This window comes from Oncorhynchus keta, chromosome 36 (assembly GCF_023373465.1).
Source record: "Oncorhynchus keta strain PuntledgeMale-10-30-2019 chromosome 36, Oket_V2, whole genome shotgun sequence".
Taxonomy (NCBI): domain Eukaryota; kingdom Metazoa; phylum Chordata; class Actinopteri; order Salmoniformes; family Salmonidae; genus Oncorhynchus; species Oncorhynchus keta.
In genome coordinates, this window is record NC_068456.1 from 2,562,716 (window position 1) to 2,583,477 (window position 20,762).

At 43.2% G+C, this 20,762-nt stretch overlaps 1 protein-coding gene across 2 annotated transcripts; it reads right to left on the bottom strand.

The window, feature by feature from the left end:
• Positions 1 to 9,218: 9,218 nt before the first annotated feature.
• spef1 (sperm flagellar 1) lies at positions 9,219 to 19,537 on the bottom strand. 2 transcript variants are annotated; one of them, XM_035753840.2, is made up of 7 exons: positions 19,270 to 19,537; positions 13,447 to 13,558; positions 11,349 to 11,406; positions 11,017 to 11,062; positions 10,323 to 10,383; positions 10,008 to 10,098; positions 9,219 to 9,726 (listed from the first exon to the last, which is right to left on the bottom strand). In XM_035753840.2, exons 1-7 carry the CDS (start codon positions 19,376 to 19,378, stop codon positions 9,613 to 9,615), a joined length of 591 nt encoding a protein of 196 aa, XP_035609733.2. In that variant the 5' UTR covers positions 19,379 to 19,537; the 3' UTR covers positions 9,219 to 9,612. The 2 variants fall into 2 exon arrangements, with proteins under 2 accessions (XP_035609733.2, XP_035609732.2); XM_035753839.2 differs by having other exon boundaries at positions 9,220 to 9,726; positions 11,256 to 11,406; positions 19,270 to 19,520.
• Positions 19,538 to 20,762: the final 1,225 nt, after the last annotated feature.

A 20,762-nucleotide genomic window follows, 5' to 3' on the forward strand; every position in this document is an offset into this window, starting at 1 on the left:
TTTGCTCTGACATGCACTGTCAACTGTGGGACCTTTTTATATACAGTCTTGGCCAAAAGTTTTGAGAATGACACGAATATTAATTCCCACAAAGTTTTCTGCTTCAGTGTCTAGATATTTTTGTCAGATGTTACTATGGAATACTGAAGTATAATTACAAGCATTTTATAAGTGTCAAAGGCTTTTATTGACAATTACATGAAGTTGATGCAAAGAGTCAATATTTGCAGTGTTGACCCTTCTTTTTCAAGAACTCTGCAATCTGCCCTGACATGCTGTCAATTGACTTCTGGGCCACGTCCTGACTGATGGCAGCCCATTCTTGCATAATCAATGCTTGGAGTTTGTCAGAATTTGTGGGGTTTTGTTTGTCTACCCGCCTCTTGAGGATTGACCACAAGTTCTCAATTGGATTAAGGTCTGGGGAGTTTCTTGGCCATGGACACAAAATATCAATGTTTTGTTTCCCGAGCCTTAGTTATCACTTTTGCCTTATGGCAAGGTGCTCCATCATGCTGGAAAAGGCATTTTTCATCACCAAACTGTTCCTGGATGGTTGGGAGAAGTTGCTCTCGGAGGATGTGTTGGTACCATTCTTTATTCATGGCTGTGTTCTTAGGCAAAATTGTGAGTGAGCCCACTCCCTTGGCTGAGAAGCAACCCCACACATGAATGTTCTCAGGATGCTTTACTGTTGGCATGACACAGGACATCAGTCCTGTAGCTCTTCCATGGAATCATGGAAGAACCATGATTCCAAGCACCACCCTCCTTTTGAAGCTTCCAGTCTGTTCGAACTCAATCAGCATGACAGAGTGATCTCCAGCCTTGTCCTCGTCAACACTCACACCAGTGTTAACGAGAGAATCACTGACATGTCAGCTGGTCCTTTTGTGGCAGGGCTGAAATGCAGTGGAAATGTTTTTGGGGGATTCAGTTCATTTGCATGGCAAAGCGGGACTTTGCAATTCATCTGATCACTCTTCATAACATTCTGGAGTATATGCAAATTGCCATCATACAAACTGAGGCAGCAGACTTTGAAAATTAATATTTGTGTCATTCTCAACTTTTGGCCACGACTGTAGACGGGTGTGTTTCTTTCCAAATCATGTCCAGTCAATTGAATAAAACTACAGGTGGACTTCAATCAAGTTGTAGAAACATCTCAAGGATGATTAATGGGAAAAAGATGCACCTTAGCTCAATTTCTATTCTCATAGTAAAGAGTCTGAATACTTATGTAAATAAGGTATTTCAGTTTATTTACTTAAAAAAAAAATGTAAACAGTTCTAAACCTGTTTTCGCTTTGTTAATATGGGTTATGTGTAGATTGAGGAAATCATTTAATGTAATCCATTTTAGAATAAGGCTGTAACGTAACAATGTGGAAAAAGTCAAGGGGTCTGAATACTTTCCGAATACACTCTAAATTAGTTTTTATATTTGATTTATTACAGAGGTCGAGACCTGTGTCCTCATCCATAGCTATGGCCCTAGCAGGTGGTCCGCAGCCAGATCTCAAAAAAGGGAAGACATCCTCCCTCATATGATACCCTTACTGCAGGTTCATCCTGACATGACCCTCCAGCATGACAATGCCACCAGCAATACTGCTCGTTCTGTGCGTGATTTCCTGCAAGACAGGAATATCAGTGTTCTGCCATGGCCAGCGAAGATCCCATTGAGCACGTCTGGGACCTGTTAGATCAGAGGGTGAGGGCTAGGGCAATTACCCCAGAAATGTCAGAGGACTTGCAGGTGCCTTGGTGGAAGAGTGGGGTAACATCTCACAGCAAGAACTGGCAAATCTGGTGCAGTCCACGAGGAGGAGATGCACTGCAGTACTTAATGCAGCTGGTGACCCCCCTCCTTTGTTCAGTGACACATTATTCACATGTCTGTGGAACTTGTTCAGTTTGTCTCAGTTGTTGAGTCTTATGTTCACACAAATATTTACATGTTAAATTTGCTGAAAATAAATGCAGTTGACAGTGAGAGGATGTTTCTTTTTTTTATATTACATTTATTTTATTTGTTTTATTCTTGACATTTAGTGCCTGATTTAGCTGATATCTGTTTGTAGTTATTCCCCTTTAAAAAAAACAGCCCCTTCCCACAATGACATCTCATTCATGAAGTGTCCAGATTTTTTGGGTGGGAAAACAACGTTCATTACATTTCTATTTGTTTCCATAGGCACCAATTAAAGTTTCAATCTGCAACATATTCTTACATTTAAAATAGATCAAGCAATGGCAAAAACAAACCAAGGACTTCTGAGCACAGAAAACGATCTGGAGCGTAGTGGTCCTCTTGGTGTGATGGGTCAGATCTGCAGTGAAGACAATCAGTGCATTAAAACTTGATCAAGTTCAGATTTTAAAAGAAAACTAGTCAATTACATTTATGAAGAAACTTTGGACTCAGCCAGTGATGTGCAGGCAGGTTAGGCTAAAAAGAACAAATTAAATATAATTAAATATAGTTTTGATTAATAATAATTTTGTAATGTTTTTTCTGCATGACAAAATCCCTCACAAAATTGTACGATTTTTTAAATGTTATTTTAACAATACAAAACATACACATTCAAACGACAATCTACAGAGACACACAAACATCCACAACATCGCCCCTGCCCAGACCCACCTGCTCACACCCAGCGCCCACATCACTCTTGATGTTTCTCTCTATCATGCACAAACGTTCAACATTTAGATGATAAAGCATTTGACCTTTCCATTGTGTTAACAATGGAGGATTGGTTTATTTTACGTTTTTAAGTGTACATTTTTTTCAAGATGATTGACGAGAAAAGTATCGTCCAACCCATGGGTATGTCACTGCTAGGGCTGTTACGGTGACCCTATTACTGCTACACCAGAGGTCACGGGGTCATAACTGCGTGGCCATGCACGCCTCCAACTCAATCAAGTTTGCAGATGACACTACAGTGGTAGGCTTGATTACCAACAATGACGAGACGGCCTACAGGGAGGAGGTGAGGGCCCTCGGAGTGTGGTGTTAGGAAAATAACCTCGCACTCAACGTCAACAAAACAAAGGAGATTATCGTGGACTTCAGGAAACAGCAGAGGGAGCACCCCCCTATCCACATTGACGGGACAGTAGTGGAGAAGGTGGAAAGTTTTAAGTTCCTAGGCGTACACATCACGGACAAACTGAAATGGTCCACCCACACAGACAGCGTGGTGAAGAAGGAGCAACAGCGCCTTTTCAACCTCAGGAGGCTGAAGAAATTTGGCTTGTCACCAAAAACACTCACAAACTTTTACAGATGCACAATCGAGAGCATCCTGTCAGGCTGTATCACCGCCTGGTACGGCAACTGCTCCGCACACAACCGTAAGGCTCTCCAGAGGGTAATGAGGTCTGAACAACGCATCACCGGGGGCAAACTACTTGCCCTCCAGGACACCTACACCACCCGATGTCACAGGAAGGCCAAAAAGATCATCAAGGACAACAACCACCCGAGCCACTGCCTGTTCACCCCGTTATCATCCAGAAGGCAAGTTCAGTACAGGTGCATCAAAGCTGGGACCGAGAGACTGAAAAACAGCTTCTAGCTCAAGGCCATCAGACTGTTAAACAGCCATCACTAACATTGAGTGGCTGCTGCCAACTCAAATCTCCAGCCACTTTAATAATTAAACATTTGATGTAATAAACGTATCACTAGTCACTTTAAACAATGCCACTTTATATAATGTTTACATAACCTACATTACTCATCTCATATGTATATACTGTACTCTATACCATCTACTGCATCTTGCCTATGCCGTTCTGCCATCGCTCATCCATATATTTATATGCACATAGTCTTATTCATTCCTTTACGCTTGTGTGTAAAAGGTAGTTGTTGTGAAATTGTTAGATAGCTTGTTAGATATTACTGCATGGTCATTACGAGAAGCACAAGCATTTCACTACACTTGCATTAACATCTGCTAATTATGTGTATGTGACCAATAAAATTTGATTTGATTTGATGACGGCAGTCAAATTCCATGTGACCATTTAGTCACGGTAATTAGGCTTCTCCACGCTCTGATGCTGCTGCTGGTCATTAGTAGCCTACCAAACTTGCTAACTGCCTGGTACTCAGCACTCTGTTGTCCCTCTAATCACTCTGACATCAATGCAAGTGTAATCAAAAATCGAATAAAGTGTCCATAAGCTCATGTTGAGCAATATTTCTATAGGATATGCAATTGTGTGACTTTTGATGGCCTCTATTAAAAATAGGAGGATTCCATCAGCTTTCTATAGGCTTCCAACATTTTATTTATCAACTTTCCTAATATTTAGTCAATTTTTTCATTTCTTTTCACCTTTATTTAACCAGGTAGGCTAGTTGACAACAAGTTCTCATGCGACCTGGCCAAGATAAAGCAAAGCAGTTCGACACATACAACAGCACAGAGTTACACATGGAATAAACAAACATACAGTCAATAATACAGTAGAGAAAAAAAAGTATATGTACAGTGTGTGCAAATTAGGTAAGATAAGGGAGGTAAAGGCAATAAAATAGGCCATAGTGGGAGATAATTACAATATAGCAATTAAACACTGGAGCGATAGATGTGCAGAAGATGAATGTGCAAGTAGAGATACTGTGGTGCAAAATAAATAAATACAGTATGGGGATGAGGTAGTTGGATGGGCTATTTAGAGAAAGGCTAGTAACCCTTGTATAAAAGTGATAATACCCTCGAAGCTGGTATTTGGATAATATTTAGGCCCGAGATTAAGTCAAGGGCCAGCGAACCATGCCACAACAGTACCAGTCAAAAGCTTGGACACACCTACTCATTCAAGGGTCTTTCTTTTATTTTTGTACTATTTTCTACATTGCCGAATAATAGTGAATACATCAAAACTATAAAATAACACATATGGAATGATGTAGTAACCAAAAAAGTGTTGAACAAATCCAAATACATTTTATATTGAGATTCTTCAAAGTAGCCACCTTTTGCCTGGATGACAGCTTTGCATACTCTTGGCATTCTCTCACCAAGAATTATAAATGTGTGTGTATATCCCTTAAGGTCTTTGTGTAATGTGTTAATGCACCCCCTGTCCCATTTGTATATTCTTACATTTACATTTAAGTCATTTAGCAGACGCTCTTATCCAGAGCGACTTACAAATTGGTGCATTCACCTTATGACATCCAGTGGAACAGCCACTTTACAATAGTGCATCTAAATCTTTTAAGGGGGGGGGGTGAGAAGGATTACTTTATCCTATCCTAGGTATTCCTTAAAGAGGTGAGGTTTCAGGTGTCTCCGGAAGGTGGTGATTGACTCCGCTGTCCTGGCGTCGTGGGGGGGTTTGTTCCACCATTGGGGAGCCAGAGCAGCGAACAGTTTTGACTGGGCTGAGCGGGAACTGTACTTCCTCAGTGGTAGGGAGGCGAGCAGGCCAGAGGTGGATGAACGCAGTGCCCTTGTTTGGGTGTAGGGCCTGATCAGAGCCTGGAGGTACTGAGGTGCCGTTCCCCTCACAGCTCCGTAGGCAAGCACCATGGTCTTGTAGCGGATGCGAGCTTCAACTGGAAGCCAGTGGAGAGAGCGGAGGAGCGGGGTGACGTGAGAGAACTTGGGAAGGTTGAACACCAGACGGGCTGCAGCGTTCTGGATGAGTTGTAGGGGTTTAATGTCACAGGCAGGGAGCCCAGCCAACAGCGAGTTGCAGTAATCCAGACGGGAGATGACAAGTGCCTGGATTAGGACCTGCGCCGCTTCCTGTGTGAGGCAGGGTCGTACTCTGCGGATGTTGTAGAGCATGAACCTACAGGAACGGGCCACCGCCTTGATGTTAGTTGAGAACGACAGGGTGTTGTCCAGGATCACGCCAAGGTTCTTAGCGCTCTGGGAGGAGGACACAATGGAGTTGTCAACCGTGATGGCGAGATCATGGAACGGGCAGTCCTTCCCGGGAGGAAGAGCAGCTCCGTCTTGCCGAGGTTCAGCTTGAGGTGGTGATCCGTCATCCACACTGATATGTCTGCCAGACATGCAGAGATGCGATTCGCCACCTGGTCATCAGAAGGGGGAAAGGAGAAGATTAATTGTGTGTCGTCTGCATAGCAATGATAGGAGAGACCATGTGAGGTTATGACAGAGCCAAGTGACTTGGTGTATAGCGAGAATAGGAGAGGGCCTAGAACAGAGCCCTGGGGACACCAGTGGTGAGAGCGCGTGGTGAGGAGACAGATTCTCGCCACGCCACCTGGTAGGAGCGACCTGTCAGGTAGGACGCAATCCAAGCGTGGGCCGCGCCGGAGATGCCCAACTCGGAGAGGGTGGAGAGGAGGATCTGATGGTTCACAGTATCGAAGGCAGCCGATAGGTCTAGAAGGATGAGAGCAGAGGAGAGAGAGTTAGCTTTAGCAGTGCGGAGCGCCTCCGTGATACAGAGAAGAGCAGTCTCAGTTGAATGACTAGTCTTGAAACCTGACTGATTTGGATCAAGAAGGTTATTCTGAGAGAGATAGCGGGAGAGCTGGCCAAGGACGGCACTTTCAAGAGTTTTGGAGAGAAAAGAAAGAAGGGATACTGGTCTGTAGTTGTTGACATCGGAGGGATCGAGTGTAGGTTTTTTCAGAAGGGGTGCAACTCTCGCTCTCTTGAAGACGGAAGGGACGTAGCCAGCGGTCAGGGATGAGTTGATGAGCGAGGTGAGGTAAGGGAGAAGGTCTCCGGAAATGGTCTGGAGAAGAGAGGAGGGGATAGGGTCGAGCGGGCAGGTTGTTGGGCGGCCGGCCGTCACAAGACGCGAGATTTCATCTGGAAAGAGGGGAGAAAGAGGTCAGAGCACAGGGTAGGGCAGTGTGAGCAGAACCAGCGGTGTCGTTTGACTTAGCAAACGAGGATCGGATGTCGTCGACCTTCTTTTCAAAATGGTTGACGAAGTCATCTGCAGAGAGGGAGGAGTGGGGGGGGGGAGGAGGATTCAGGAGGGAGGAGAAGGTGGCAAAGAGCTTCCTAGGGTTAGAGGCAGATGCTTGGAATTTAGAGTGGTAGAAAGTGGCTTTAGCAGCAGAGACAGAGGAGGAAAATGTAGAGAGGAGGGAGTGAAAGGATGCCAGGTCCGCAGGGAGGCGAGTTTTCCTCCATTTCCGCTCGGCTGCCCGGAGCCCTGTTCTGTGAGCTCGCAATGAGTCGTCGAGCCACGGAGCGGGAGGGAGGACCGAGCCGGCCTGGAAGATAGGGGACATAGAGAGTCAAAGGATGCAGAAAGGGAGGAGAGGAGGGTTGAGGAGGCAGAATCAGGAGATAGGTTGGAGAAGGTTTGAGCAGAGGGAAGAGATGATAGGATGGAAGAGGAGAGAGTAGCGGGGGGAGAGAGAGCGAAGGTTGGGACGGCGCGATACCATCCGAGTAGGGGCAGTGTGGGAAGTGTTGGATGAGAGCGAGAGGGAAAAGGATACAAGGTAGTGGTCGGAGACTTGGAGGGGAGTTACAATGAGGTTAGTGGAAGAACAGCATCTAGTAAAGATGAGGTCGAGCGTATTGCCTGCCTTGTGAGTAGGGGGGGAAGGTGAGAGGGTGAGGTCAAAAGAGGAGAGGAGTGGAAAGAAGGAGGCAGAGAGGAATGAGTCAAAGGTAGACGTGGGGAGGTTAAAGTCGCCCAGAACTGTGAGAGGTGAGCCGTCCTCAGGAAAGGAGCTTATCAAGGCATCAAGCTCATTGATGAACTCTCCGAGGGGACCTGGAGGGCGATAAATGATAAGGATGTTAAGCTTGAAAGGGCTGGTAACTGACCGCAGACCGCAGACCGGAGACCTGGAACTCCACGTGGGTCGTGCGCGCTGGGACCACCAGATTAGGGTGGCCGCGGCCACGCGGTGTGGAGCGTTTGTATGGTCTGTGCAGAGAGGAGAGAACAGGGATAGACAGACACATAGTTGACAGGCTACAGAAGAGGCTACGCTAATGCAAGGAGATTGGAATGACAAGTGGACTACACGTCTCGAATGTTCAGAAAGTTAAGCTTACGTAGCAAGAATCTTATTGACTAAAATGATTAAAATGATACAGTACTGCTGAAGTAGGCTAGCTGGCAGTGGCTGCGTTGTTGACTTTGTAGGCTAGCTGGCAGTGGCTGCGTTGTTGACACTACACTAATCAAGTCGTTCCGTTGAGTGTAATAGTTTCTACAGTGCTGCTATTCGGGGGCTAGCTGGCTAGCTAGCAGTGTTGATTACGTTACGTTGCGTTAAAAGAACGACAATAGCTGGCTAGCTAACCTAGAAAATCGCTCTAGACTACACAATTATCTTTGATACACAGACGGCTATGTAGCTAGCTATGTAGCTAGCTACGATCAAACAAATCAAACCGTTGTGCTGTAATGAAATGAAATGAAAATGTGATACTACCTGTGGAGTGAAGCGGAATGCGACCGGGTTGTTGAGTGCGGAAGTTCTATTCAGTAGACGTTGACTAGCTGTTGGCTAGCTAGCAGTGTCTCCTACGTTAAGGACGACAAATAGCTGGCTAGCTAACCTCGGTAAATTAAGATAATCACTCTAAGACTACACGCTCTAAACTTCACAATTATCTTGTATACGAAGACAGCAAAGACAACTATGTAGCTAGCTAACACTACACTAATCAAGTCGTTCAGTTGAGTGTAATAGTTTCTACAGTGCTGCTATTCGGTAGACGGTGGACGTTTGCTAGCTGGCTAGCTGCTGGGCAGATAGCAGTGTAGACTACGTTAGGATGACGAAATACGAAGTTGCAATAGAAGTGCTGACTGTTTCACTTTGTTGTCCTCTTTCTTTTCCTTTTTCTTCTGTCCTTCTTTTGTCCTTATTTTGTCTTCCTTTCTTCTGTTAACTAGATATTTTTTGTTGTTATTCTTTGTAAGCTAGCTAGCTTCTTCCAGGAGAGTCCCTAGCAACTGCTTAGCAACAAGTAAACAATTCTGCTAGCAATTCAGCTAGCTCAGATAACTGTACAATTTTATGAAAAATAGTTAATTTTTCAAAAGCCTGTCTTTTTTGGTTTGTTCCTTGTTTTGTCTTCTATTGAGTCTTGCAGTTTTCTCTTGATTTTTTTCGATGTACTTCACTCTAAAAAAACATTTAAATCTCAATATATACAGGAGCTCATTTTTCAGCAGCTGCTCAAATTTAGAACTCCGGAACACAGCATACGCATGGATCAGAAAAGAGACTGGACAGATTTAGTGTCAGTGTTTTATTTAGACAGCTTCAGAGGTTAGTGGCCACATGGCTGTTATAAAGGCACAGCGATAGACACACATCAGATCCACACAACAAACCTTATCGTCTAGTAGTCCACTCAATCTAGCAGATTATAGATAGAAAACACACACACATTCTCAATACAATATCATCTGTTATGATCGAATAAATGCAACAAATTAAAAAATGCTTCACAAAACATTCAGTGCTAGCTTATAGAAAAGTACAGGCTGATAGCAAAACAAGCACTTGTTGTTAGAAAAATTGAGTTTATAAAAAGGAGAGGTGTGTTTGTTGTTTCTAGTTGTGTCTGAGAATTAAGTGTGTGTTTCTGAGTGGGTCCGCTTCGGTGTGTATCAAGGCACGTTAGCCCTGGCCTTGTATCTCTCCAGATGGCGTGTCAGGTCTTCAAGTCTCATGTCCTTTAGCTGAACCAAGTGTTCCAGTCTGTTCACCTTGATCTGCAGGATCTACACACACACACACACACACACACACACACACACACACACACACACACACACACACACACACACACACACACACACACACACACACACACACACACACACACACACACACACACACACACACACACACACACACACACACACACACACACACACACACACACACCTGCTGACGGATAGTGACACACTCCCACTACACTACACACTCAGAAAGTGTCACTCAAGAGGCCAGATTACACCTGTAACCCTGCCGCCCAAAGAGTGTGTGTGTGTGTGTGTACCTCCACAGTCTCCTGTAAGGCAAGTAGAGCTTGCTCCTTCTCCTCCAGCACAAGACGGATGGTTGGGTCCACCTGAGAACCTAGCACAGTGCTACACACACACACACACACACACACACATTATAGAAAAGTCCAGATTGTACAATATTTTTTTTCTGTTGTGCTGCACATCTCAGAGGATTACTATAACAAATGAATATGGTTCCTCCTCCAGATGTCTGAGGTCTGATAATCTGTGCAGCATGACTAAGGTGGGATGACCTGGAACACATCCATTACATTTAAAGACTGACACACCGTGAGTGCTAGTAGTACCTAGTCTTGTCTGTGTGTTGGTGTACGTGTGCCCTCTCCTCTTTCTTCTTGGGAGGTGGCTCTGAGGGACACAGAAGATGGAGAAACAGAGACAATCCACTGAGTGATGTTACATTTGCACCACAAATCTAATCTGTCTATCTTGTCTGTCTGTCTGTCTGCCCGTCCGTCAACAGTAGAAGGATGCCTCTCTATCCGTGTGTCTATCTGTACGTCAGCAGGAGAAGGTAGATAGAACAGTGAGACTACTGGCTTTGGGCTGAGAGGACACAGCCTGGGCATCCTATGGACTGAATGGGAGGTCTAGGGGGTTAGGGTTTGCTTACAGACAACAGACAGAGTTACATGGATACTTCTAATGGAGACAGTGATGTTGTTGGATGCTCCCATACATTCTCAGCCCTTTAAAGGTCATTACTGACCGCAGCGGCTCCTGACCCACTTTTGTGTGTGTGCGTGTGTGTGTGTCTTTGTCTCTGTGTGTGTGTGTGCAGCTGACCAAGTTCTGACTCAGTCACCTCCTCTAACTACCAGCTAACTGAAGGTGCTGAGTATATCTGGGTCAGCAGAGGAGTCACCCTATGCAGAACTGTGTCACATTATACAAGTGTTTGTCTTCACTGTAGAGAGAAAACCAACAGCTCTGTACACACTGCCTGAGTCAGGTGTTAGGTCAGGGGTCAGGTTTCTGTACCTGTGAGAGGTTTCTCTCGGTTCCTGTTGTTGTAGTATTCCACATCCTAGGAGACAGAAGAATAGTTAGTGTGTTGTTATTTTACACCTCTGTTCTATTCTATGCTCTACCCTATGAACAGGGACTGGATGTGTGCATGATGAGAATGAAATGTTTGATCAGCAAAGGTTGTTTGATCGAAAGTTAGATGGTCACACACACACACACACACACACACACACACACACACACACACAAACCAGTAGTGTGTCTTCAGTGCATTGCTGTCTCTTGTCGTCAATCCTTTCTCGGAGCGAACACAGGACAGGCTCTATTACTCCAGCAGTGCTCACCACTATCCTCTTCACTGTCTCCTCTGGGATGTGGAAGTTCAGCTTGGAGAACACCTTCCTGTTAACATGGAAACACGCTGATTTTGGGTCAGTTTTGCATTTCTCCCACTAATTGGATAAGGTTAGATTGGGGGAGGGGGTGCTGTACCTAGATCTGTAGCTAAGGAAACCCCCCCGGTGCGAGAGTAGAGGAAGCATATGTTAATGTGTGCAATTAGCGCTATGCTATGGATACACAGTTGAAGTCGAAAGTTTACATACACCTTAGCCAAGTACATTTAAACTCAGTTTTTCCACAATTCCTGACATTTTAAAAATTCCCTGTCTTAGGTCAGTTAGGATCATCACTTTATTTTAAGGATGTTAAATGTCAGAATAATAGTAGAGAGAATTATTTATTTCAGCTTTTATTTCTTTCATCACATTCCCAGTGGGTCAGAAGTTTACATACACTCAATTAGTGTTTGGTAGCATTACTTTTAAATTGTTTAACTTGGGTTAAACGTTTCGGGTTCTGCCCACAAATTTTCTATAGGATTGATGTCAGGGCTTTGTGATGGCCACTCCAATACCTTGACTTTGTTGTCTTTAAGCCTTTTTGCCACAATTTTTAAAACATTTTTTAAATTTGACCTTTAATTAACCAGGCAAGTCAGTTAAGAACATATTCTTATTTTCAATGACGGCCTGGGAACAGTGGGTTAACTGCCTGTTCAGGGGCAGAATGACAGATTTGTACCTTGTCAGCTCGGGGGTTTGAACTCGCAACCTTCCGGTTACTAGTTCAACACTCTAACCACTAGGCTATGCTTGGGGTCATTGTCCATTTGGAAGACCCATTTAAGACCAAGCTTGACTGATGCCTTGAGATGTTGCTTCAATATATCCACATAATTTCCCTTCCTCATGTCGCCATCTATTTTGTGAAGTGCACCAGTCCCTAATGCAGCAAAGCATCCCCACAACATGATGCTGCCACCCCCGTGCTTCACGGTTGGGATGGTGTTCTTCAGCTTGCAAGCCTCCCCTTTTTCTCCAAACAAAACAATGGTCATTATGGCCAAACAGTTTTATTTTTGTTTCATCAGACCAGAGGACAATTCTCAAAATCTTTGTCCCCATGTGCAGTTGCAAACCATAGTCTGTTTTTTTTTATGGCGGTTTTGGAGCAGTGGCTTCTTCCTTGCTGAGCAGCCTTTCAGGATATGTCAATATAGGACTCATTTTACTGTGGATATAGATATCTTTGTACCTGTTTCCTCCAGCATTTTCACAAGGTCCTTTGCTGTTGTTCTGGAATTTATTTGCACTTTTCGCACCAAAGTACGTTCATGTCTAGGAGACAGAACATGCCTCCTTCCTGAGCGGTATGACGGCTGCGTGGTCTCATGGTGTTTATACTTGCGTACTATTGTTTGTACAGATGAACCAGACTTGTGAAGGTCTACAATTTTTTGTTGTTGTTGAGGTCTTGGTTGATTTCTTTAGATTTTCCAATGATGTCAAGCAAAGAGGCACTGAGTTTGAAGGTAGGCCTTGAAATACATCCACAGGTACACCTCCAAATGACTCAAATGATGTCAATTAGCCTATCAGAAGCTTCTAAAGCCATGACATCATTTCCTGGAATTATCCAAGCTGTCAACTTAGTGTATGTAAACCTCTGACCCACTGGAATTGTGATACAGTGAATTAAAAGATAATCTGTCTGTCAACAATTGTTGGAAAAATGACTTGTGTCATGCATGAAGTAGATGTCCTAAACGACTTGCCAAAACTATAGTTTGTTAACAAAAAAAAATGTGGAGTGGTTGAAGAACTAGTTTTAATGACTCCAACCTAAGTGTATGTAAACTTCCAACTTCAAATGTATATGGCTGGATCCAAAATGGCTGTGGTCCAACCCAGTGGTTAGTGAGTAGGAGTTCTCACGGCCCTGTGTAGTTGCTTAGAAGTAGAATACAGCATCAAATTCTCTACGATTCCCAGAGGAACCTGTTCAGTACATTGACACACACACACACACACACACACACACACACACACACACACACACACACACACACACACACACACACACACACACACACACACTTGCCTGTTGAGAGTGCCCCAGTTGCTGAGTTTTTGCTGTATAGAGTTGGCTGGGGTGTAGTTGTGAAGTTCCACCAGTTTGGGAAAGAAATACTTGACGACCTCAGCAGCCATCACTGGAACAAGGGCCGATATAAACAACACTGCTATGACATGTTTCTGTCTGGACTAACTTTTCTTAGTTGACAACCACAGGACAGTGCTCAGTGAAACTGACAACAGAAAGAAAAGTTATTCATTTAAACATTGAATAAATCATTTATTTATAATAGATGAACCATTTATAAATGATCAGCACCAAAGCTGTTGGTTAACTCAAGTACCTAAGTTAGCCCCTAGGTCAGGGTTTCCCTCTGTCCTCAGAACCCCAAGGGGTGCATATATTGTTTTTTTTTGCCCTAGCACTACACAGCTGATTCAAATAATCAACTAATGATCTAGCTTTTATCATTTGAATCAGCTGTGTAGTGTTAGGGCAAAAAATGTGCATCCCTTGGAGTCCAGAGGACCGAGTTCAGGAAACTCTACCCTCGGCCTAATCATTGTTAGCCCACACCCCACCTCCATCTCGCTCCACTGCTGCTTCTTCTTCTTGTTTTACATGGTAATTTGCAACCAACTTTAAGATGCTTTACCGCCACCAACTGGACTGGAGTGTGGACCAGAAACAGGGAAGGTATAGCTCCTATCCATTATTCTCATCTCCTCAAGGAAATTAAGGAAACTAAATACATAATGAAATATTACATGCCCTGAAGATTTTCTCAGCAGTTCACCTATGCTTGGCTTTTCAACACCATTACTCCTCAAATCTGATAACAATCTCTCCCTTTTACTGACACTGAAATAACATGTGTTCCACGGTCTCCATCTCCTCATGATCACACCTCCCAGTCAGACATTTTCCAACCAATTTTAATGTACTGTTGAGCCTTGTGTGTCCCAGAGGAATTTAGTAATATGAATTGAACGGAGTTTCCCCATCTTCCCATTTAGAGTTTCTGGTGCAGCACAGAAATTCCCTTATCCAGATGGTGTGACAAATGCTTTTCCTAACAGAGTTGCTAACTTTCTTTGTGGTTACTTTAATGTTGGAACCAACATGCAAAGCCTCCAGCAGGAAGAGAAGCAAGACTTTTTTGTAAGTACAGGGTCATGCAATATAGTCTGTATGGATGTGTTATGAATGACGAAAGTTGTCTCACTTCAAACTACAGCGCCTTGCAAAAGTATTCATCCCCCTTGGCGTATTTCTATTTATTACAACCTGTAATTTAAATATATTTTTTATTTGTATTTCATGTAATGGACATACACAAAATAGTCCAAATTGGTGAAGTGAAATGAAAAAAATAACTTTAAAATAATAAAATAATGGAAAAGTGGTGCATGCATTCAATCCCTTTGCTATGAAGCCCCTAAATAAGATCTGATGCAACCAATTACCTTCACAAGTCACATAATTAGTCAAATAAAGTCCACCTGTGTACAATCTAAGTGTCACATGATCTGTCACATGATCTCAGTATATATACACCTGTTCTGAAAGGCCCCAGAGTCTGCAACACCATTAAGCAAGGGACACCACCAAGCAAGCTGCACCATGGAGACCAAGGAGCTCTCCAAACGGGTCAGGGACAGAGTTGTGGAGAAGTACAGATCAAGGTTGAGTTATAAAAAACATCAGAAACTTTGAACATCCCACAGAGCACCATTAAATCCATTATTAAAAAATGGAAAGAATATGGCACCACAACAAACCTGCTAAGAGTGGGCCACCAACCAAAACTCACGGACCAGGCAAGGAGGGCATTAATCAGAGAAGCAACAAAGAGACCAAAGATAACCCTGAAGGAGCTGCAAAGCTCCACAGCGGAGATTGTAGTATCTGTCCATAGGACCACTTTAAGCCGTACACTCCACAGAGCTGGGCTTTACGCATGAGTGGCCAGAAAAAAAGCAATTGCTTAAAGAAAAAATAAGCAAACATGTTTGGTGTTTGCCAAAAGGCACGTGGGAGACTCCCCAAACATATGGAAGAAGGTACACCGGTTAGATGAGATTAAAATTGATATTTTTGTAATACGCTATGTCTGGTACAAACCCAACACCTCTCATCACCCCTAGAGTTTTTTCATTTTTTCATCGGCAGGGACTGAGAAACTGGTCAGACTTGAAGGAATGATGGATGGTGCTAAATACAGGGAAATTCTTGAGGGAAACCTGTTTCAGTCTTCTAGAGATTTGAGACTGAGACAGAGGTTCACCTTCCAGCAGAACAATAACCCTAAGCATACTGCTAAAGCAACACTCGAATGGTTTAAGGGGAAACATTTAAATGTCTTGGAATGGCTTAGTTAAAGCCCAGACCTCAATACAATTGAGAATCTGTGGTAAAGACTGTGGTAAAGATTGCTGCACACAAGCGGAACTCATCCAACTTGAACGAGCTGGAGCAGTTTTGCCTTGAAGAATGGGCAAAAATACCAGTCTCTTAATTTTTTGTCTTATTTCTAGTTTGTTTCACAATTTCTATTTATTTTGCATCTTCTAAGTGGTAGGCATGTTGTGTAAATCAGATGATACAAACCTCCAAAAAAATCCATTTTAATTCCAGGTTGTAAGGCAACAAAATAGGAAGAATGCCAAGGGGAATACTTTCACAAACCACTGTACGTATTACAGGAAAATGCATAAAGTGTCAATAAATAGGTTACTAACGTTCTGCCGATTTATGAAGGGCCGGCAGGTGGTTAGAGTGTTGGGCCAGTAAACTGAAAGGTTGCTTGATCGAATCCCCGAGCTGACAAGGTAAAAATCTGTTGTTCTGCCCCTGAACAAGGCAGTTAACCCACTGTTCCTAGGCCGTCATTGTAAATAAGAATTTGTTCTTAACTGACTTGCCTAGTTAAATAAAGGTAAAATATGAAGGTTACTGTAATGTGTGAAAGGTATTTAAATTGATTGATGGACCCGCAAAGCGTTTTTGTGTGTCAGAACCTAAATGACTTGGGAGTAGTCCAACCTGAACCCACTGTACCAGGGCTTTGATTACAACCTGTTACAATGATGCCAACATTTTGTGGCTGATCTTTCAGCTGGGGAGTGGGTGAATGTGTCAAAGACGTAACCTGGCCCAGCACCGTGCGGTATGACTCGTTTTTGTTGTGTGCATGTTTGTGTACTGAGGAATATGTAACTTGGTTTCAGTAGAAAGACACTTTCAATTTCTTTAGGTTAGGGGCTTTTATCAAGGTAAGTGTTTCCTGGGATAACGTTATCCTCAGGCTATTGCACACATTGCACATATAAGCCTGGAATATCCACCAGTCAAAGTTGCCCATAGAATTCTATAGGAGTGACCTTACTGAGTAAAGTCAGCTATCTGAGCAGCTAACCGATCGCTGTAGCTGTACATAGTCTATTGGTAAATAGCCCACCCATTTTCACCTACCTCATCCCCACACTGTTTTTATTTATTTACTTTTCTGCTCTTTTGCACACCAATATCTCTACCTGTACATGACCATCTGATCATTTATCACTCCAGTGTTAATATGCAAAATTGTATTATTCGCCTACCTCCTCATGCTTTTTGCACACATTGTATATAGACTCCCCTTTTTTTCTACTGTGTTATTGACTTGTTTAATTGTTTACTCCATGTGTAAATCTGTGTTGTCTGTTCACATGAGAACTTGTTCTCAACTAGCCTACCTGGTTAAATAAAGGTGAAATAAAAAAAATGTAAAAAAATTGTTATCGTCACTACTTAACACAGTCAAAAATTCTTAATCATTTATAAACCCTCCCATTTCCACAATTTATCTTGTTAAAATGTGATTTTAAACCTTACCCTAACTAATGATGGCCAAGTTTGATGCGTTGGTCCACCAGATCTTCCGTGCATTTGGGCAGAAGTGTCTGGGAACAATATTAGGTGTAATGTGACTAACATGACATCACTTTAGAGCGTATGCCATCCTTCAGCACAACATTTCACCCTTTATAAAGCACATGATTATATCATATTTGACGTAGTGGGTTATGTCATATTGGTGATTAAGTGACACAGTTATGCCACATTTATGAATCCTTTATAAAGCATGGCATACAGTTATAGATGCGTTGTAACACATTTATGTCGTGCTTATGAAGGCATTGTGAAGGCTTTATGAAGCCTTTAAAAGCTGAACATCATTTAAAGCGGAACCAAACTGTGCACCTTCACAAATGCCTGGGATAATATCTATATATTCTCCATGTCTTTCACTGCAACACTCCCCACTTTTCAGCACAGGGAGATCGCATTCTCGTCTGACCCCACTCATCCCCTTAATCATCCCCCACACCTCTCCCAGAGGAGTAGTCCTGCCTATGTTTCCACAAAACCAACGCCAATACTCCCTCTTAACTGTCCTAATGGTCCTACTTACGACAGCTTAGGCTTGTTTATACTATATCATGTGCTGGTAGTTATAGGACCCTTTAAACATCCTTAAAGCACCGTTCCTACTCACAGCTTCCTTCTCTGTACTCTTCAGTTCACCAGGGAACTGCATCCCTCCTTCTCCCACCTGTACCCATCACCTGCCTTGCAGCCCCTACTATTGATCCTCTTACTACATCATTCACTGTTTCTATATCTGCACTGAATTCTATTGTGGACCACAGGAAAATGAGGACCGAGCACACCCGCATTCTCATTGACGGGGCTGTAGTGGAACAAGTTGAGAGCTTCAAGTTCCTTGGTGTCCACATCACCAACAAACTATCATGGTCCAAACACACTAAGACAGTCGTGAAGAGAAAAAGCCTATTCCCCCTCAGAAGACTGAAAAGATTTGGCATGGTTCCCCAGTTCTTCAAAAGGTTCTACAGTTGCACCATCGAGAGCATGGTTGCATCACTGCCTGGTATGGCAACTGCTCTGCCTCTGACCGCAAGGCATTACAAAGGGTAGTGCGTACGGCCCAGTACATCACTGGGGCCAAGCTTCCTGCCATCTAGGACCTCTATATCAGACGGTGTCAGAGGAAACTGTCAAAGACTCCAGCCACCCTAGTCATAGACTGTTCTTTCTGCTACCGTACCTCAAGCGGTACCGGAGCGCCAAGTCGAGGTCCAAAAGGCTTCTTAACAGCTTCTACCTCCAAGCAATAAGACTCCTGAACAGCTTATCAAAGGGCTACCCAGACCCCTCTTTTGCACGGCTGCAACTCTGTTTATAATCTATGCATAGTCACTTTAACTCTACCTACATGTACATATTACCACAATTAACTCAACTAACCGGTGCCCCTGCACATTCACACTGTACTGGTAACCCCTGTATATAGCCTCACTTGTTATTTTCCTGCTGCTGTTTAATTATTTGTTATTTTTATTTTCAATTTTGTACTACTTTTTTAAATCTATTTTTAACTTTAACACTTTTTTTTATTTACTTAACTTATTAAAGCATTGTTGGCTATGGGCTTGTAAGTAAGTATTTCACTGTAAGGTCTACTACACCTGTTGTATTCAGTGGCATGTGACAAATACAATTTGATTTGAATTCACCTGCAACAGCCCTCAACTCCTGAAAATATCATTTGAAAAATATCTCCTCATCCCATTTCCTGCTGCATCTTCCACCCTCATTCTTACAGTACACTTGATTGGGGAGTGATCACTCACTACCCCGTGTAGAAGAATCCTCCCATACCTCCCAGCTACATTTGCCTTCCATCATTGAACTAGAGATCAGAGTAGGAGCCAGAGCAGATTCATTTCGTGTTACTGGGTCTCCCCCTCTCTGACGACGTCGTTCATTTAGATATCCTACCTCCGTCGCTGAAGTCTCTTGTTATATTCCTCTTAGGTCTGGACAGTGGTATTTTGTCTATCCAGGCAAACAAGTCTTGCAATATTTCTTCGTTTAATTCTTTGTCCATTCTGTATACCGGTCCTTCATCGGACAACTTTGCACTTCGATTTGCAGCTAGCCTGTATCGTTAGCTAGCTAGCGTCCCACGATGGTCGTCATTAGTTACCATAGCCACAGTCATAAACCCCGCCCATTTCTACAATTTCTCTTCTTAAAATCTGATTTTAAACCTAACCGTAACCTCACTGATAACCGTATCACTAACCCTAATCTAAAATTAAGACCAAAAAGCAAAAGAATATATATATATATACGATATGGCCAACTTTAACTTTGTGACTGTGCTATCTAGTGGAAACAGGTTGTTTGTTTAACTCGTTGCTAGGTAACTAATATCCAAGTATGGAATCTGAGAACAGACAAGCCTCATCAGTAATGAGTGAGCTACAGACAGTGGGGGGAGTGAGCTAGATAGAGACAGTGGGGAGAGAAAGAACAACACACTGAAAAGTGTAGACATATTATTATTTTATAATAGATAACATATTTTCCAATAAATAGCATGTCTACACATTCGTTGTCAAGTTTTTGTATGGTATAAAATGTGCACTGAGATGCAAAGCAGAATGCATAGACCCTTCAAAACATTACAATCAACATCATACATACATACAGTCATCATACACCAACAGTAAAATAAGTTTGAACATTTTAATAATGACAAGATTAACCAGAGTGGTCCAAATGGACCCTTAGACCCTACCTATTCCTCCCTATCCTTCACCCTGGGTTCGTTCAGCAGGATGCAACATTTTAATAATATATACAGTATGTCTTTTATCCAAAGAGACTTATAGTCATGCATGCATACATTTTACATATGGGTGGTCGCAGGAATCAAACCCACTACCCTGGCATTACGCGTGCCATGCCTTACCAACTGAGCTACAAAGGGCCACGTCTAGATAGAAATACACTATGTAGAACAAACATGCCTCTCTGCAGGTTTGGCTAGGTTACTTTCGAAATGTAATTTGTTACAGTTACTGTACTGAACAAAAATATAAATGTAACATGCAACAATTTCAAAGATGTTATTGAATTAGAGTTCATATAAGTAAATCAGTCAATTGAAATAAATTCATTAGGCCCTAATCTATGGATTTCACGTGACTGGGCAGGGGAGCAGCCATGGGTGGGCCTGAGAGGGCATAGGTTCAACCATTTGGGAGCCAGGCCCACCCACTGGGGAGCCAGGCCCACCCACTGGGGAGCCAGGCCCACCCACTGGGGAGCCAGGCCCACCCACTGGGGAGCCAGGCCCACCCACTGGGGAGCCAGGCCCAGCCAATCAGCATTTGTTTTTCCCCACAAAAGGGCTTTATTACAGACAGAAATACTCCTCAGTTTCATCAGCTGTCCGGGTGGCTAGTCGCAGTTGAAGAAGCCGA